General features: G+C 31.8%; 1 protein-coding gene across 2 annotated transcripts in view; it reads right to left on the bottom strand.

The window, feature by feature from the left end:
* Positions 1–656: 656 nt before the first annotated feature.
* The window catches only part of LOC105208497 (PRL-1 phosphatase), an 88,712-nt gene continuing 68,089 nt past the window's right edge, over positions 657–21,279 (bottom strand). The window contains exons 2-6 of one of the 2 annotated variants that reach the window (XM_054226988.1): positions 9,870–10,601; positions 9,638–9,804; positions 4,451–4,711; positions 4,005–4,136; positions 657–2,202 (exon numbers count right to left, since the gene is read on the bottom strand). In XM_054226988.1, coding sequence (XP_054082963.1) covers positions 2,091–2,202; positions 4,005–4,136; positions 4,451–4,711; positions 9,638–9,804; positions 9,870–9,986 — 789 coding nt within the window. In that variant the 5' untranslated portion in view covers positions 9,987–10,601 and the 3' untranslated portion in view covers positions 657–2,090. Of the gene's footprint in view, positions 2,203–4,004; positions 4,137–4,450; positions 4,712–9,637; positions 9,805–9,869; positions 10,602–21,279 lie in introns of those variants that run through there. The other variant, XM_054226989.1, reaches the window with a different exon arrangement.

Genomic DNA, 21,279 nt, shown 5'->3' with positions numbered 1-21,279 from the left:
AAAAAATACAACTTTAATCGGTAATAAAGAAGCTTCGATGAAGTACTTAAAAATGTGGTTCAGAAGCCACTTTAAAAGTTTGAGTCATTTTCTTTTCAGTCATTTTCGAGAAATCCAACTTTCAAAACACAGTTTTGAGAAAAACAAGGTTAAACCACTACTTTCAAATGCTCTGACGCAGCGTTACAATTATACGTGCAACTACAAAAATAAATGTCGCATTGACTTGAAATTCCCAGTGTTTACTTGAATACATGTGAATTTATTAGAAAATTTTAACTAGACGAAACCCAATTAAGGGTCTTCTGAAGTTATATTTATGAACAGTCTGCCACAGAATGTGAATGTTGGCAGCAGGGTTGCCTTATTACACAAATTAAAACGCTGAATGCGCAAGTGCTCAGTGTTTTCTTAAATTGCAAAGAGCAAATTATAACGAACAAACCAAACCAGTGTTAAAATAAAAATAAACCAGCACAATTGATTTTTTTTTGTAATTTTTATATTTTTTTTTTAGAACAATGCTTGCTTTGATTGTTTTGTTTTTGTTTTTTTTTTTATTTTATAATTTTTACTTAACAATTTTAGCGATTTCTACTTGTTTATTGTTGCGCATATCATACATAAACGATTTTTACTTACATATCATTTCAAAATTATTTTGTTTTTGTGTTGTTTTTGTTATTAATATTATAATGTTTACTGTTTGTTTATTTTTATTGTTGCACACATATGCATAATGCTTACAATTGTTTATAAGTACAAATACATGAGTACGTACACACTACTAATTGTTTACAAAAACAAAAAAAAAAAAAGAAAAATGAAAGTAAGTGGAGTGAAAAAATTAAATTAAAAATATATTGAAAGAAAACAAAAACACAAAAATAGTAATGAAACGAAACGAACAGAAAACTACGCATTGCAGTTTGTTAGTATGTATATAAATATGTTTGACGTTTTTTTTTCTTCTGCATCAGCTTTATTCTTTATTTATTTAACATTAAAACTAATAATTAAATTGTTTTCGTTTTGCGTCTTTACATTCTCAGTTTACTACTAGCTCTATGTTGTTGCTGTTGTTGCACTTACAAAAAACGTGTTTCATCTTTTCTTTTTTTTTTGTAATTTTAATTTTTATTTTTTTTTTAATTTTTATGCCTTAAGTTTAATAAAAAATAAAATTCAAATATCTTTCTGCTTCATTCATTTAGAACATCATTATTTATATATAATCATCATCAAATAAAAAGTGAACTTTAAAGTCAAAAAAGTGTTGTTTGTTGGCGTTCATTGTCAGTTTCAAAGTGGTGTTGCTGCTATTGCTATTGCTATTGTTGTTGTTTTGGTGTTTACAAGCGCTTGGTAGCTAGTGCTTGCGAATCGCTGCGCGCGTGTGTGCTTGGAAGTACAATTAACAGCATGTTAAAACACACACATGTACAATGCGCACGTGCCACTCGCTACCACGCGCCCTGTAAATGTTGGGAGAAAGTATAGAAAAGCGCCAAAGCGGAAGGTAGAAGCGGCGCCTGTTGTAGCGCCTAATTATAGGCTACAACATTCATAGCTGACCGTTATTGGTGTTTTATGGGTTTCTTATTGTTGTTGCTGTTGCTTTTGCTGCCGCTGCTTGCTGTTGCTTAATGGCCTGCTGCCAGTTTCAGATTTTTCATGTGTTTGTTTATATATAATTGATTGATTGATTGTGTTTGCGCTGCCTGCAAAGCCGAGATGAGAGCTTCCAATGCACTGGTTGTTTAACTCGTTGTTATTGTTGTTGTAGTTGTTGCTTCTTACGATGTCTGCTGTTTTCTCTCATGTGTTAATGCACTGCTGCTTGCGGCCATTAAATGTTGGAGTTCTCATTATTTATTGCTGTTTGGTTGTTGTTACTGTTGTTGTATTGCGTTGTTACTATTGTTGTTGTTGTTGCTTTTGCTGCTGTTTGCTGTTTTCATTAATGTTGTATATATTTCACATTTATTGGGTTTTTTAAACTTCTGCTTGTTTTTTGTTTTGTTTTTGTTTTTTCTTCTTTAAAAATGAACACTTTTCATCTGGTGGGAATTTATATGGTTTTGGAAAATCTATTGCACGCAACATGAATTCTTGTGGCCATTTTTGTGCTTTAGCCTTGCCTTGGGCTTATACCGTTCCAAGAATGACAATTGTTTGGCATTGATGGCGCCTCGTCGTTTACTGGACATAGAAGTGGAAGAGAGAATTGAAATTTTAGTTTCATATGAAATACTATATAGTTGTTGGTATATAAGCAAGTATATATAATATATATGTATATTTTCTACAAGAAGTGATACGAGATAGTGCTCGTTAATCCACATTTTTAATATCAAGAATCATAACTTTCAGTACAGAGAAGAAAACATGTATCCAGTGGAGGATATTAGTTCTAGGAAAATCTCTGTGATAAAATAGGAAATAAATAGATGACTTGTAAAGAAAATTAATCACAAAATCTGGTCAAATTAATTGCAAACAAAATATTTCAGGAGTTTTGATTCTGCATTAGTTAATTTGATCCAAGACCCGAACATGACATGGTTGACTATAAAGGCCTTACATGACATATAATTTCTTGAGATCCCCTTAAACCCAAACCCTATTAAATCCATTTCATTTTGCATCAACTCCATCAAGAAGAATTTACAAACTCAAATTTTCAACAAAATTGAAATCAGTTCTTAAGTATGTCCAGTGGTCTCGGTTCAGATGATCGTGGGAATCTTTTTAACCGAGTTGGCTAAACTCTATTACTGTAACTGAAACTCTTTGAAAAAAAAACTGAAATATTCCTCGTATTACAATATGGAATGTTTCATAAGAAAAGAGCAGAAAACACTTGCAGCTAAACAGTTCATAGTTGTTTCAGTAAGCTAAAGCCTACTTGGTGGTAAATAAGCTATGTATAGTAATCCAAGTCATTTATAAGGAGGCACAGAAAACGAGTTTTAGGATGGGTTCAGCAATAGAGCCTTAACCGCACAAAAAAATCCTTTTCCAGAATCAAAGAATAATTCCAAGGCTTTGGTACAATAAAAGAATAAATCCTTCTTGTGATTATTTGGTTCTAAGGATGTATATTATTATATCAGATTGTAGGATCTAGAAGATTGTTTTTATACTAATATCGGCAGAACAATGTAAAATTAGTTCTTAGATATCTTGAGCAGCAAAAAGAGTCTAATAAAGAGATAAAAGCTAATATAACTTAGGTTCAACCCACACCGGATTAGCCAGGACGTCTTTTCTTGTCTGATAGACTTGAAGAAATGTGGAAAAAATTAAAGCTGGAGTTGGAAGAGTATTTTATGATTGATAGGAATTCTACTACTTTGACCTTGGGGTCACTTTTATACATGAGTTGCTTTTACTTGTGATCTGAGAAGAGTCATTCATAGACTTTTGTAAAATAAAACAAGAATTCAGACGATTCTAGAGATGTATCTTATGGATGGGGTTGTATAAAAAATAAATCGATTATTTACAAATCTAGATGATACAATTAATAATAATTTGAGGAGTGAAAAGATTAGACTCCCTAAAGATGCAAAAGCTTTTATTACTTGAACTGACGAAATCTTGGGATCACTTTTACGCTAAAGTTGGGAGACGACACTAGGTCATTTTTGAAGTGTTTGTTCTCGTTTAGCCCAAAAACAATAATAATCATAACAAGTGGCTTTTAGATATTAGTTCTAAAGATTAGCTAAAATGTGAAGAAGGATGAGTATTATTGTATAAACAACGGAAGACAAATATTTTAGTTACACAATTGAACTTCCATAACTAGAACCTCTACAACTCGAAATTTTCCATAATTCTAACTCTTGAATTGGCAATAGCAGTAAAATTTCATACAAATTGCCTTCCATAAATCGAAGTCTCTCTAACTCGATGTTTTTTTTTTGTGGTTTATGGTGCTTTGAGTTAGGGAAAATTTCAACTGTATTTCGCTGTATTTATATTTGAACGCTACTTACTCTCTTATCATCTCCACAGCTGCCTCATACTTGAGTCCCAATTCAATTAGCGCCAATGCGACCAAAACCGGTGCACGTCCCAAACCGGCAACGCAATGTACAGCAACGCAAGCTTCCGGATTTTGTTGATACCTACAAAAAATTATGATCAAACAATTAATATTTTAATATATATAAGAGATGGGAGTGTGAAGAATGTTTCATAAAATTAATTAATTCTCAATTAACAATTTAATACAAAAATTTTCAATAACTCAAAACGAATTGTGTTGCAACTGTTTTGCTTTAGTGCACAAGCGCAGCGCGGCGTACGCTACTAATTTTTTTAGTCTATTATTCACTAATAAACTCAGTGCATTTTTTGTTTTGTTGTTGTAAGTTTGCATAAATGTATATGTATGTATGTATGTGTGTATGTATTTCATAATGTAACAGCAGCACCTTACCTACAAGTGGCATTTTCATGTTCATTATTATCGCATTCATCATTATTGGCATTGGCATTTGTATCGGCTGTCCTATCAGTGTCATTACCATTACCATTGTTGCTATTGTTGTTCATAACACTACAATTCTCTAAATTCTCATAATCATTTCTATGTTTATGTTTCAGTGAAAATCTTTTATTCTTGTAAAATGAAACCGATGCGCTTCGATGCGTCGAAGGCGTACTTGCGGAGTGAGTTACGGTGTTGTTATTGCTAAATCTATGACCACCGAAGAGAGCATGATGTTGTTGTTGTTGATGTTTTGTAATTGTTGTTTTTTTAGCAGTTGTGTTGCAGTTATTAGAATTATTTTTTTTTTTCAATTTAAATTTCAATTTAACGTCCATGCAATGTTTTTTTTTTTATTTTTTTTTTTTTTAATTAAAAACAAGAGAAAAAGAAGAAGAAGAAGAACCAGTATCAACAAAATGGCAACAACTTAACATTTGTTAGAGTTAGAGTTCACTACAGTGTTAAGTTGGTTTTTAAGCACAACAGTTAGTGCTATTAGTGTGTAGTACAGTTACTGGAGTTATATATTCCTTTGTACATATATGTAGATATGTCTCATATAAATATTATTAAAGTATAAGGACAACAATTGTATTGCGTGACTTTTGAAAATTAGAAATAAGCGCAGCAGAGTTTAAGTTAGAAAAAAGTGACGTGGAATTACAGCATAGCATGAGAAAATTAATTTAATGCTTTACTAAAGGGTTTTTCAATAGGGTAGCTACAAAAGGTAGACCGATAGGGACAGCAAACTAGGTTTGCCATTTCAGCATGGGAAGATGTACGATCCAAAACGAGTAGAAATTATTAAAATTTAATTAAACGAGTAGAAATTTATCTACCGAAAATCGGAGTCAATTGACTCAACTTTGAGAGCGCCACGTTCAATTTATGATGATGCTCATTTCTGGCTGAATTGGTTCGTCAATTAGTTCATTATTGGTCAGACAGTAATCCCGACGTGCTCCCTGAGTCACCATTGCATCCCAAAAAAATTACGGCTTGGTGCGGTTTATGGGCCGACGGCGTCATTGGTGATCAAGACCGACACATTACTGTATGGAAATCGCTACCGCCCAATGATAACCGAATATTTTTGGTCCGAATTGGATGGTATGTACTTGGACAATATGTGATTCCAATAGGACGGTACCACAATCCACACAGCGAATAGCTTATCTCACGAAATGGGCAGTCAATTGACTTTGGCCATGCGTTTTGACGCCGTTAGGTTATTTCCTGTGAGGCTACGTCAAGCCTATGGGTCTGTACCAACAAGCCAGCGACGATTGAAAAATCGAGTTCTATACATAATGGCATCGAATGTACTATCACAGGAATGAAGAATATTCTTGATATCCCAAACCGTTTTTGTTTTAATTAAAAAAAAAAAAACTTTAGTACTCTCATTGAAAAACCCTTCATATAAATATGTCTAAAATATATATCAAAAATTTAAAAATTATTTTTCATATTATTTATATATCTATCTCAAAAATATTTATAATAATTTTTTATAAACTTAGTTTATCAATTTTAAGCATTTTATAGAAAGCCGTTAATAAGAAAAAACAATGCTAGGCAACATGCTGTTATATAATTTTGCCTTTGCGAAATTTTCAAGTTTAATTTTTTTATATGTTATAATAATTTTTTACTATAATTTATTTATATTTCATAATTACATGCATGCTTTTGCTGTGTTAGTTTTTATTATGAATTATTATGATGTGTTTCGCACGAAGAGATTTGGTTGTCAAATTTCAGTTTTCAAGAAGATGATGATAATCCACAAGAAGTGATTCTGGGTAGTGATCAAATATTTCAGTTTTCTTCAATTATTTAAAAAGTGAAGACCAGATATGAGAGATAATTACAAATGATTGAACTTAAAGATCGAAGTACGTGAATATGACTGAATTAGCAGTCAGTTGAATGTCATACAACACCTTCATGGACTCTCCTCCCATGAATGACATCGTAGGAATCAATGCACCATCAATAGTAGTCGGGAAGAGTGAATTGATTTGTGATATCCGAAAAACTTCAGTAAAATTCTGTCATACTGAATTCAATATTATTTACATAGGCTTTATCCCTACTTGTTTTTTATTGCCAGCTAAAGGGTGATTTTTTAAGAGCTTGATAACTTTTTTTAAAAAAAAAACGCATAAAATTTGCAAAATCTCATCGGTTCTTTATTTGAAACGTTAGATTGGTTCATGACATTTACTCTTTGAAGATAATTTCATTTAAATGTTGACCGCGGCTGCGTCTTAGGTGGTCCATTCGGAAAGTCCAATTTTGGGCAACTTTTTCGAGCATTTCGGCCGGAATAGCCCGAATTTCTTCGGAAATGTTGTCTTCCAAAGCTGGAATAGTTGCTGGCTTATTTCTGTAGACTTTAGACTTGACGTAGCCCCACAAAAAATAGTCTAAAGGCGTTAAATCGCATGATCTTGGTGGCCAACTTACGGGTCCATTTCTTGAGATGAATTGTTCTCCGAAGTTTTCCCTCAAAATGGCCATAGAATCGCGAGCTGTGTGGCATGTAGCGCCATCTTGTTGAAACCACATGTCAACCAAGTTCAGTTCTTCCATTTTTGGCAACAAAAAGTTTGTTAGCATCGAACGATAGCGATCGCCATTCACCGTAACGTTGCGTCCAACAGCATCTTTGAAAAAATACGGTCCAATGATTCCACCAGCGTACAAACCACACCAAACAGTGCATTTTTCGGGATGCATGGGCAGTTCTTGAACGGCTTCTGGTTGCTCTTCACCCCAAATGCGGCAATTTTGCTTATTTACGTAGCCATTCAACCAGAAATGAGCCTCATCGCTGAACAAAATTTGTCGATAAACACATTTCGAACCGAACACTGATTTTGGTAATAAAATTCAATGATTTGCAAGCGTTGCTCGTTAGTAAGTCTATTCATGATGAAATGTCAAAGCATACTGAGCATCTTTCTCTTTGACACCATGTCTGAAATCCCACGTGATCTGTCAAATACTAATGCATGAAAATCCTAACCTCAAAAAAATCACCCGTTATTAGTCCATCAGTTTAAAGTCATTTTAGCGATTAAAAATTATCGTCTCTATACCCGCTGTTTTCGTTTTAAGTGGTTAGGGGTAGTCAGAATTTTCAAAAAATATATTTTTTTTTAGCTAAGTGTAATATCTTAAAAATATGTTCTGAAAATTTCAAATTGATCCGATTATTACCTTTCGAGTTACTTGACAAATAACAAAGAGAGCTCGGGCACTCCAAAACGCTAGGGTGAAAATTTATTGAGTTTTTCTCAAAACCATGTTTTTTGAACTGCTGACAACTCTAACTCGAAAACCGCTCAGTAAATTTTAATAAGAACACAGTGGAACTTCCATAACTCGGACTTCTATAACTCGAGGTCTCTCTAACTTTTTTGTGGATTATGGTGATTCGAGTTAGAGAAGTTCCACTATACATAATAAATTCAGGCCTGATCTAAGCATTTTTTTCAAAATTTTCGATCAATTAACTGTTAATTTTTTCTCGAAATTCTAGAAAAAAATTCCCTGGGGCCTCCATTTTTTTGTTAATATTTGAAAAAAATAAAATATCATTTAATAGCAAAAAAATACTGAAAATTTTAATATTATCGTGTCCTGGCCCTACCCCTAGCCCCTTAATTGTATTTTCCAAGTTGTAGTCGTTGTTAGCGTCATTTCGTTCCTAAATACGTATATTTTGAGACGTTGCACTTCCGTTTGTGTGCCCAACAATTTTAGTCTTTCATGGTAGTTCAATTTTTGTTTTTAATTGAACACATGTTGGAGCGATGGATCTATGGCTGACTGCTGGCGTGTATACCCGAAGAAGTAGTAGATGTAGATGTCGTCCTCCAAACTTTCTTCTAAAATATTTGATACTGCCAGCGTCTCATCTTCTGGCTAATCCTACCACTCTACCTTGTGGATACAGCTGATTAACAAAATATCCCTACAAAATACTTCGAAATTTAAATGTTTTATCGCTTTTCCAAAACATTTGACATTTGCAGGACATTTAAGAAATTAAAATTTCAAACTGTTTCTGTTTCGAAATTTTCATCTTCACTTCAAATATCCGCGCTCGTTTCAAGCTTGCTCTCAATTATTACAACAATTGAGAACGACTGTTTCTAAGAGCCAATTTTTTCAAGGTGGTGGTGTTCAGAGCGCTGTAACACCTGTTCTACAAAATATTTTCAGCTTAAAATTTATATTTATACTGTTATACGTTAACTAATGAAAGATAATAGAGATTTCTATCTATTTACTGGTCGTAGAAAAAAATATAAAAATTACTAAAAAAACAGGCATTTAAAACAATAACGACAACTGGAATACGGTGGAATATAAAAAAGCTTCCTATTAAAATCGAACTTATTTACAGATCAAGACAACCAACCCATTAAACCATCTTCTAAATAAGGGTCAAATAATCGTTACAATAACAAAAACAACTACGCTTTAATATAATTTTATAAAATTTGAGTACCTACTATACATAACCTATATTATTTTTCAACAACCTAAAAATCGCTGCAAAATCCATAAAATTCATATGACTCGTCAATTGTCAAGTAATTGGCTGTCAATAAATGTGAAAAAAAACTTATTTCTAACGCCAAAAAATTTTAAAGAAATATTAAGTATAAAGAAATCCTCACCTAACCACGACATTGCAATGCCATTGGAAAATATTTATTTTAAAAATAATTTTTTGAAAATATGCTATTTCTTCACCAAACTAAATTCGAAGCTCACAGTAAATCTATTTTCAACGTATGCGATATTTCAACAAATCAACCAAATGACATGCATCACATGCCCTCTTTGCTCAAAGTACCGTCGAAAAAAAAGCGCCGCCAGTGATGAAAAATGCGTTGTGAATTTGCGTTTTCGTGCAAATGATTTGCGACGCATAAAGCCTTAAATATCACACAATATGATGATGAAGAATATTATTAACCACTTGCAGGCAAAGCGAAACGAGACAATAGAACAACAAAAAACAATAACGATAACAAAACGTGTTGTTTAAAACAGTAACAAAAGAACGAAAAAACGAAACGAAAAGTAGATAAATGCATTACAACTCACTTTTGCTTCAAAATCTCGAACCATTCGTCAACAACCTGAGGTGGCGGAAAAGTGCCATCCTCGAATGCTAAATCCTTAACTGTAATGCCCTGAGCTTCGAGCTCGTCCGTATTATAGCTGGGTTCGCATACGCGTACCACAGTGCTGACGTTGTTCTTCTTGAGCTCCTGTGAGAGAGAGAGAGAAGAGTTGATAATACATTTTTGTTAATAATAAAAAGACCGAAACTAACCGTTATATAATGATGGATGGTTACATCTGATGGCCGATCGGTGATTAGGAACTTCATGCCCTTAAACTCGATAAGAGCTGGTGCTGGGCGCAAATCCTTTTGACGCATGTTGCTCATTAATTTACGACGTAAAACACAAATCAAAATTTATACAATAACTTGTATATAGTTGTGTTCTTGTAGACAGGACAGTTGAGATTTTTTTGTGTAACTCCTCCTTTTTTCTTTTTTGTATTAAAGGGTATAGTTTTTTTGTTGTTCTTTTTTAGTAGAAGTACGTTGTTGTTGCTTAGCGCTCACTCTCCACACTTTGTTTTTCTAACTTTTTACGCTTAATGCTCTTCGGCTGTCTTTTGCTTACAAGCGCTGAGGTGTTTTGTTGTTTCTTTTTTGTCTGTGATTTACCTTGACTTTGTAGTTTAGGTTCTGCTGTTTGTTGTAAAATATTTCGCTTTTGGAAGCTGCGCGTCGACTGTTGTTGCTTTACAAATTTGACAGCGCACAAATAAATAATCGCTTCGAAGTGTAAATAATGTAAACTTCGTTCACAAAACTGGACTGCAAGTTGGTAGTTTTTGTTGTTTTACTTTCTTCTTGCTTACTCTCAATAAATCGGAAGTTCTGTGTGTGTGTGTATAACACTTTCAGCAGTTTATGCTAATTATTTTGTTGTTTTTTGTAAATATTTTGTATAAATATATATAGTTTAAGTATTTAATGTGCAAATTGAAGCTTGAATATACGGAAATTGTTTTGTAATTAGCGCAAAATTTTTTCAATTAAGTACAATATTTTATATTTTGTTTTTTTTTTTTTGGGAGTTTTTTTAGCTTAAAAATTATCACAAAAAAGTAATTAGAAAAAAGTTTTTTCAAAAATAGTTTTTGTTTTTTTTTTTTAATTTTCTTGCAGCTTTCGCTCTCTTTTTTGTTTCTTTGCACAAAGTCTGCTTGATTTTCTGCCGTTTGTAATCCCTGTTGGCGTTTTTAGTTGTTGTTGTTTAATTACGCTTTAATTGTACAACAATTTAATTTTGCAACAATTCTGTCAATTAATTGGGTGTTTTTCGTTGCTTTTTTTCAATTTTGCTAAAACCGAAATTTTATATGTACCAATTCTACTGATATGCGCGCTTTCTTCTTACTGCCTCACAGCAAACACTTGTTTGAAAATCCAATTTGTTTTGTTAAAGAAAATTCGAAAATTGTTTTCTACGCTATAACTCGCTCGCTCTCGTCTCGTACCGTGCGCGCTATCACTGCTATCACTGCTATCTCTGCCTGTCTAACTGTCTCCCAACTGGACGCGCTGCCAACAAGTTCCAATTCCCGTCCTTTTTACGCTTCTTTCGCTGTTTTGCAAACTCTTTTCCCTGGAAAGAAATGGAATTTATTAATATTTTTGATTCAATATTAGTTAATTGTAGTTTTTAATTACTAATTTACTATTATTAATATATAATTGAAATATTAATTTCGAAGATCCATAGAATATGAACGCAGATATTATTTTCCCTCTAGATTGATGTATCTGGAGCCATAGCAATCGCAGCATGAGTTTCTTAACTATTTTTATGCAACAAACTCTATCAGAACTTAAGTGTAGAATGGATGAAAATAAACACTATTTCACTACTTCAATTATTCAGTTCGAAGCGACCAGAAGGTCGATGTCCCAGAGTTCCCCCTTTTCTTCATAGTTAAGGTTTACTAGTAACCTGTCTGTAGAATCAATATTCATTTTGGTATTATCTCCTTTAATGCAGTGAGTGACCGAAAATTTAATAATTGAAAAAACAAAAAAATCGAAACTTGAACGAAAACCAAAATTCAGAAAAATTTATGAAAAGTCGACGGAGAAAAAATATTAAAATATCTCTCTTTCAAAATTTATCAAAGGTCATTGGCCTTTTGCGGATGGTTTCAGCGGTAAAACTGAAACTGAAAGCCTGATCAGCAAAATTTATCATTGGAGATTGAATTAAGCAAGCTACTTTTGGTCTATTTTGAACTAGATGAAGCACCCGCCACTATTTTCGATATAGAAATTTCAGAATATAGAGTGGTATATATTGAATATCCTAACAAGGAGCCAAAGGCATTAAAAATGTTTTAACCTCGAACTTAAAGGTGAATACGGTCACCATCTTGGTTCTGAATTCATCCGAGCTCCCTCTTACTTCAAAAAAGAACTATTTTCTATGCTTGAAAAAAAAAGAAACTTCAGACAGTTTATCTTCCATGAAAATGCTACTCATAAAATTATTATCTGTTTGAAGACGGTTAAAAACTTATAAATGTAGGATTCATTTGTGGAGGGGACCAAAACGTCCACTAAAAATGTAGCGAAAAGCTCAGCTAAGCAGCTGCTTGAATTTTAAACGCTGTAAAAAAGCCTATTCGCACAGAATTAATTGAATACATTAAGATTATAATTGAGAAACCAGTTTTTGCATTTCGCACAGCCGGCGACTCGATTAACGATCAGCTGTTATAAATGTTTGTGTTTGCTGTTTTTTAAAGAAGTTTTTTTGCATAAGAATAGGTTCATAGGTTCCTCAGCTGATTTAATCAATAACCACAACCAAATTTCCAGAATAGAGAACAACTCCCAGCATTCCACTTTTAACTCGATTTGTATTCAATTAAATATTAATGTAGAACAATTAGATTTTGATTTTGTATGGAAAATCAATCTCATCAGCGCTTTAATCGCCTTTGCTCGATTAATTCAGCAATTAACCCCTGTGCGAAAAGGCTATTAAGCCGAGTACGGTGAGTGTGTATACAACATCCGAAGCTTAAGGGCTAACATTTTAATCGACACAATTTGAACTTTTTTTCATTCCCCAGTGACCATACATTTTTTGTACCCAACTGTCATGTAATTATACTAGAAAATCGTCCGCCAAATAAAAAATAATGAATTTTAATTTTATAGCCACGTGTCAAGCGTTGTTGCGGTTCCTTTGTAGGCGAACATGAATACAAATTTCCGCACCATTTAAATACGATATTCATCAAAAAAATATACTAGAGACTACTGTAGACCATGTAAAGCCATAAAATCATTACAATATTTTAGCAAGAAAAACAACAAACTAAATTATGCGGCTGAAAATAAAATATAACAAACGCCTCGGCTGTCTGTTGAACAATATTATTTAATGAATGTAGAGTGATTATAGTTTTTGGTGTAAATAAATGGCAAACTTAAACAGCGCATAATAAATATTGCACGGTGGATGATGAGGGAAAATATACCTTATGTTGATATACATATATAATATTTAATTTTTATGGCAAAAAGTGAAAATTGCGAATTACCAAAATCGACAGGCATACAATAATACATATGTTGCTATAAATACTTATCCATATGTATTACATGTTTCTGCTACTCGCTACAATTCACGCCTTTGTGATTATTTAAAATTTATCGTTTTGGCAAGCATTAAATAATTTATAATATAACTGCACTTAAAGCTTTGAAAATGTCAAAGTTAATTTGGTCACTCATGTCTAAAAGCATGTTCTACAGTATTTTTCGGTGCTTGCTTGTCTTTGTTTTCTGCTCGATTTGTCTTTGGTTGGCACAACCCCCACAATATATTATGTACTATACTACTTTTGTATATATTTTTAAATATTATGTGTCTGTCTTTCATGTAATGTACACGCAAAGCACACCTTTTAAGCATGAAAATTTTCTTGAATTCCGTACTGATCTTTTTTTGGCTTTCACTTAGATGTTCTTTGCATCTATTTTTAAATACAAATTGTCTTTTGAGTGCTACCAATGCGCATTTCGTGATTTTTGCTATAATTTTAGATACTTAGCACTTAGTGTTGCTATCAAAAAGCGTTATTTATATTTTTCATATGTGGGAAGTTAGATACAAAAAACACCTGTTGCTAATGTGGATTATCATTTATAGTTTTACATTAATAGCCTTTTCGCACAGGAGTTAAATGATCAATTAACCGTCCTTTGCTCGATTAAGGCAGTGGTCTGCTTTACAGGCTTAAAAAAATCGATTTTTTTTTAATCATTTCCTTCTCTTTCAAAAAAAAATTGCTAAAAAAACGTTTTTTTTCGGCTTCTAAAGCAGACTACTGCCTTAAAGCTCTCATTTAGATTGATTGCCATACAAAAGAAAAATCTGATTTTACTAAATTAATTTTTAATCGAATACAAATCGAGTTGAAGTTAAAATCTTAATGTATTAAATTAATTTGACTGTTTATCGCACATAATGAACTAGATTATAATGAATCTAGATTACAAATCTTAATCGTACAACTCTGATAAAATTGTATGTCAAAACATGTTCGGTTATTGCTAAATAAAGTACTCTACTTGCACAATATGTTATTGTTACAAGTAGATGAAAAAAAAATATCAAATTGACTATTTAAAATAAAATTTAAAAAATATAATAAATATATTTTGTAGCTTTTAGCACCGTTTCCTAACGATTTTTAAGCACACACAATTTTTATACTCTCGCAACCTGTTGCACAGAGTATATAAGTTGTTTATTTTAGCCATTTCCTTATACAGTCCAAAAATGACAGAAATCGGATAATAACCACGTCCAGGTTGAAAATTACTAAAAGTGCGTTAACTCACTAACGAAAAACGTCAGAAACACCAAATTTTACGTAAGAAATGGCAGAAGGAAGCTGCACTGAGATTTTTTTTACAAAATGGAAAATGGGCGTGGCGTCGCCCACTTATGGGTTAAAAACCATATCTCAGGAACCACTGGACAGATTTCAATGAAATTCGGTATATAATATTTTCTTGACACCCTGATGACACGTGTGAAAAATGAACGAAATTGATTCACAACCACGTCAACTTCCCATATAACTCATTTTTGAATATGAAGATAGCGAAATAAAACTTTACACAAATCCTGTATATGATATGTTTTCCCGAAAATATACTTAGGTAAATCTCTCAGATATTTTAATGTAATTCATTCCCTCTGAATTTTTTTCTTATAACAGTTTCTCTCTGTACCTGAAATAGTAAAAATCGGGTCATAACTTCCCCCAGATCCTATATACCTAATTATAAGTGATATTAAATTAAGTGAGCGTATAGTCTTCGATACATTGTATCTTGCTGGTGAAAACGAGTGAAATCGGTTTAGGAATTACCTCAGTCCCCATATACTATTTATAATGGTTTTCGTTACTCTATTGAACTTTATACCCAATATACGGATCGAATTGTGTTATCTTTATAAAATTACATCAATAAATTGCGAGAGTATAAAATGTTTGGTTACACCCGAACTTAGCCCTTCCTTACTTGTTTTAGTTAATCTCGAGACATTTTCACAGGTCTTTAAAAGAGATCACATTCACAATGTACCAAATTTATTAGCCAATCTCAAGAAATGTTCTAAGGTCTTTAAATAACTCCTCATTATTCGAAATCCAATTTATTAGCTCTTTGAATTTTTAAAATAATTGTAAAAGGACAGTTTCGACAGTTTCTACAATGTAAGAACCGCACCAACTTCCTGTTCAACTTTGGATGGTTCTTCACTGCACTGTTGTAGCTCTTTGTGCCATACTTGAATTCAACTAAAAAATTCTAAGACAAGTGCTATATAATCCAATTTGAAACTACGCAATTATTCACTCATTTTAATTGTTTTAATCTAATAACTTTTTTAGGCAGTCAAATTAATTGATCAATTAAAATTTTGATTGAGAACCCCTTTTTGTACTTCACACTGCCGGCTACTCGATAATCGATCAGCTTTTGTACTTTTTTCTTTTTGCTTTTCATAAGAAGTTGGTAAGTTTCATCAGCTGATTAATATTTTTAGCAGCGACATCTATCCTACATTTTTTAGTAAAAAAAATTTGCCAATAGCAGACAGAGAACGTATATCGTACGTCTTTATCGCAGAGTTGCATTTGATTTTCAAGTCGATTAAAATTCTATTAAAAAGAAATGTAGATTTCATTTTGTATGGTAAATCGATCTTAATCTGCGTTTTAATCGAGCAGAAGCCGGTTAATTGATAAATTAGCGAGACAGGAGTCTAAAAACGCTATATGTCTCCATAGATGAAAATATGTTAGTAAATTTTTCACACACTAAATATTCAATCATTATCTCAAATATTTCGATTTGAGGTCACAAATGTAAAATAATGTCTTTTCATAACTGTCAGTATTGAAAGCTTATTTTGATCAAAGCCGCTAAATTCACTAATTTTTTTCAATTAATTTGAACGAATAACACAGTTAGTAATTATCCAGTTCAACTCTTTATTGAACTTGCTTACTTCAAGAAAAATTACTCTGAACAATTAGCGCAAAATACAAATTGTCTTTTGATCAATAAACTATGGACGCTTCAATTGAATGTAGTTCAAATTTTTTTTTCACTTTTTTCACAAAAATGCTTTACTGCTTCGCAAAAATTAAATGACAATTAATGAAAACTGTTGTGCCGTCAACAATCGACTAACAATTGAAATTTATTGCCAATTCGAGTATTAAATATTAACACCAAGGCTATACAAATTAATGATTAATTTAAAATCAATTTCTTACGGCTAATATTTTGTTTTTTCATTATATTTCGCGCAAAATACGTCAATAAAAGCAAGCAAGCAACAACAACCAAACGCTAATAATAAGCGCGTCATGCCGCCATCGCTTGGCGCCTAATGAACTTAATTAGTGGAAAAAAGCACGCGAAAAACGGCCACTTGCGAAAGAAATTAATATTAATTGATTTCAGCAACACAAATTTTTCCCCCAAAAAAATTAGAAAAAAGTATAAAATAATAGAAGTAAAATAATAATAAATTTTTACAACGTAAAACGTGGCTGCAAATTTATGACCAAATTAGAAATTTGCCATACTTAATTGCGCTCTTTAACCTTTGGAAATAAATAAAAATAAAAATGTTTGTGTGCGCTTTTACGAGCGCGTGACTAACAGCTGCTGTCAGAAACCAACTCAACTCAGCACAATCTGTAGACGCGCCATTTGCCATCAACTACTTACAGAGATATAATAGACTCGACCACCGTCTGGTTGGTTGATTGAGTGCAGCAATCAAATGTTAAACAATCGACGCGAATTGATGTGACGATCTGTCGTTTGCCTGCTAGTCAATACGACATTTGTTTTCAGTATTTTTGTTAATTTATATAACCAGTGGTAAAAAGAGTATACCAACTTCATAAAATACTAGTTACATAATATATAGTTTATAATTACTTTTGGATGAGTTTTAATTTTAACACTTTCGAAGTCATTTCACGTGGGACGGTTAAATAAACACCATAATGAATCTAAACAGCTCAGTCGAGGAACAAGTTTAATACTTGAAACTTGACATTCAAGAGAGTAAGAAAGAAACTTTCTAAAACTCGATGTGCACTATTCCGACGAGTCCGAGTTGAGAAATTGAATTCTTAACATTCAAACGTACAAAAAAATTATTTTCGATAAGCAACTTCACCAACATATTGACTAACCAGAACTGTGTTTTATCCACTTGAATTTCACTAAAAATATGACATGTCAGGTTAAACTGAAGACCAGTAGTGTTCTCAAAGCAGACAGTACTTCACTCTCTCCAACCCAGTCTAATTTACTACCGGGTTTATACACCAGCTATTTTCTTTGATGACAATAAATAACAAATATTCAATTATTTGTCAATTTGCCAACCGAAAAAAAGTAAAATAAAAACTAAGATATTAGATAAAGCAGACAACCAAAAGGGCATAGAATTCAACGAAAAATTACGTACGCTGAATTTCAAAACAAAAAAATTAAATGGATAAGAAAAATATACAAATTTCAATTATTGGCATGAATTGACATTTGCTGACCTTTGGTCGAAAAGTATGAACGACTAAAATTATGCAAATGGCAAACACGAGCAGAATTTATTAAATACAAATACATAATATATATGAGAAGATTGAAAGCATTTGAAAATATATTTAGTAAGCACTTAAGTGAAATGGAAATGCAATGGAAAACTTTAAAAGTTTTGCAAAATTAATTATTTAAAAAAGAATATGAGTATGGGAAAATACTTTCAAATGCATTTTGCATCAGTTTAGAGTGACAGCTGAATTTTTGACAAATTAATGCAATATTTCATTTGAAGTCTTATTTTACCATTAAATTTTGAGCAAAGATCGCTTATTCAGACGCTTTTAGATGACTGATAACACGGTGCTTTAAGAGCGTATGTATATTACAAGGGCAGTTTGATAACTCACACAATTTTGAAATAAATTTTTGCTTTAATTAAAGATATGAGATAACGGATGTGTTTTTAGGGGTTATGGGTAGTCAGCATTTAAAAAAAAAAAAAAGCAAATTATTTTTTGCATTTTCGTTAAATGTACAATCTAAGAAAAATTCTCCGAAAAATTGAAATTGATCCGCTAATTACTTTTTGAGTTATTCCACAAATAACAAAGAGCGCTCGGACACTCCAAACGGTCGGGTGAAACTTTAAAATAGTTTATCTCAAAACTATGTTTTTTGAACTGGTGACAACTGTAACTCGAAAACCGCTAAGTAGATTTTAATGCAATTTTTACAGCTTTTTGAATACATAATAAACTCAGGCTTGACGAAGGTTTTTTTTTAATTTCGATTTTTAAAGATTTTTCCCGAAGATTTCCTGAGGCCACCATTTTTGTTTGAAAAAAATAAAATAAATTTAAATTTAAAAAGGATTATCTAGTTGTTAATCTATTTTTTCTTATCCGATTGATTTTAGATGAATCTCCAAGGATTTATGATTGTCACCCCAAGAACCTTTTTTTGGAACTGGGTAAATACAAATAGGTATAACTTTGGAAATTATAATTTTTTTTCAAATTTTCGTGACTTCAAGTCAAAACATTGTGTAATAATGCCATATACTTTTGTAAAATAACATGATTTAATAGCAAAACAAATTATTTAAAATTCTCATATTTTCGTGTCTCTGACTACCCCTAACCCGTTAACTCAAGATGATTTTTTAAATTTATTTATAATTGTTTTTTTTTTATTTAATCAATTATTTTTTGTAATAATTTCTCACTAAATTATTTAATCGAAGTTCATATTAACAAAATTTTAATACCGAAAATAGGTACTGTTATAGTCGATATAATCTCTTTTGAGCGGTTTTAACAAGAAGGTGCCGTTATCAGACTTAAAAAATAAAATTATATTTGCTTTGCTTTTTGTAATACTGAAAATCGGTCCTACTATAGTCTCAAATTATTACTTTTGTATTTTTCTAATGTCAGTACAAAGAATATGGATTAAAAATTATATGTGTTATGTATCTTTCGCCTACTTGCTAGATTTGAATACAGAGATTGAACTTGATTGATTGATTGATTTGAGTTGGCAATAGCGTTTAGAAACCAATTTTCGTATAAATTTCCTTCCATAACACTAACTTCTATAACTCGAAGTTCTCTATAACTAGAACTCTTCAAGTGGCAATAGAAGGCAAATTCCATACAAATTTCCTCCCACAAAATGAACTTTTCGACCAGAGCATGATATAAAATTAAAAATTTTTCTATCAACGTAGAATTTTACAAGAGTTTCTCTATATCGTATGGAGGCGAAGGAAAAATATGATATTAGACTTATGGATTGATATTACACTCGAAGTTTTTCTGAGTATTATGGTGATTCGAGTTAGAGAAGTTCCACTGTATATGTTTATCCGCTAATTTATCTATACCAACAATTTATCAATAATATTTTGTGGCTAAATATTTGTAAATTGGCCTTATTGGTCTTTTTTTCCAAATATTGTGGCAATTGCGTAAAATTATTCGAACATTATCTTTTTTTTAACTTTTCAACAGTTGCTCGGAACATTGTCGAACATTTTAAATTGCTAAAGAACTTCATAAAAAGCTTTATTAAGCTGGATTTATGGATGTTATATTCAAAAAATATAATATCTGCCATTTAAAGTTACGGATATTTTATGAATAATTCCCAAACCCTGATTTTAGACTGGGCTGTCGCAATAATTAGGAGTACAATAACACCAAGTCACATTTTATAGTAAGCCACTGTTTTATCGAACTACCCTCATAAAATAATGTTGCATTTAATTGTTAATTTGTGCAACACTTTCGCTAAATATTTGTATTTAATTAGTGCTTGCTTCGCTTTGTTGATTGCTTAGCTGCTGTGAATAAAACGGACTATATATACTAAATACAATATTTAGTATTGATTCGTGGCTAGAACATTGTATTTCTTTAAATTAAATGCTTAATTTAGTCTGACATATCTGATATTAACTTGGCAACATCAATTTACTATATACTATAACTATAAATAAATTATTGTTTCAATTAAAATATTACTACAGGGTTCTTCAATATGAGCGAGTCGTGGATTTAACAAAATAAAATTAGGTTGTGTGAGATATTTCACTGAAAGAAACATCAGTCATCTCTTAAATTTCTCTCTAGTTATTTTCAACATTTCCTAAATAATTCAAACTATAATTTGAAGTATGTTTATTTTAAGTTCTCTCAAATACAATTTTTTCGCGCATGCTATTTATTTTCTTTTAATTTTGAAAGCACTTATAAATCACAATATTCATTACATAGTTTCTCAAGTCACTCAATAAATATTTAAATATTTATTTATCACATTGTGTACTCACTTTTTATTTGTGCTGTGCTTGGCAGTATTCTGCACTGTCTAGATGAAACTCCATAGATGTAGGAACAGGTCTAACCAGCTGCAATAAAAACAGAAAAAAATTATTAGATAACAAAGTATATTAAAAATTATTTGATAATGGCACATAAAATTTAATGGCCTACTTAAATGCTATATGGTCTTCGAAAAGAAACTCAGGAATAAGAAAAAAGAAATACGATTATGTAAATTTATAGACGGCACAGCTATAACGGCAGAATTTGACTGTAAAACGAATGTGGGTTAATAGCGCAGCAATTAAAGTGAAATTAAAATGGGATAGAAAATCGTCACCTTTAAATAGAAGTCGAAAATAAAGAAAAAATTAAATAAAGTGGAGGAACTTTTTAAACATAATAAGGTGTTAATTGCCTTTTTACATACTTTATTATAGACAATATAACATTTTCTGAATTCTTAAGTGTCTGCGTTTGCTAATGGAATTTCGCAGCTCCACATATTTGTAGAGGCGTGTTGAAAATACTTTCGACTGCTAATTTATACCGTAAACAATTTGAGTGCTCAACTCATTCTAGTATTTACAATAAATGCAATGTTAGCTGTATTCGATTTAACTGGTATAAAATAGAGAGCTCGAGCATAGCGAACACAGAAAGAGAATCGCAGGCGATTTGTCAAATTCTAGGGTTTGGCGAATCGAACACAC

The sequence above is a fragment of the Zeugodacus cucurbitae genome, chromosome 3, assembly GCF_028554725.1.
Source record: "Zeugodacus cucurbitae isolate PBARC_wt_2022May chromosome 3, idZeuCucr1.2, whole genome shotgun sequence".
NCBI lineage: Eukaryota > Metazoa > Arthropoda > Insecta > Diptera > Tephritidae > Zeugodacus > Zeugodacus cucurbitae.
Note: the sequence above shows the minus strand (reverse complement) of the source record. Positions and strands in the feature narration are given on the sequence as shown.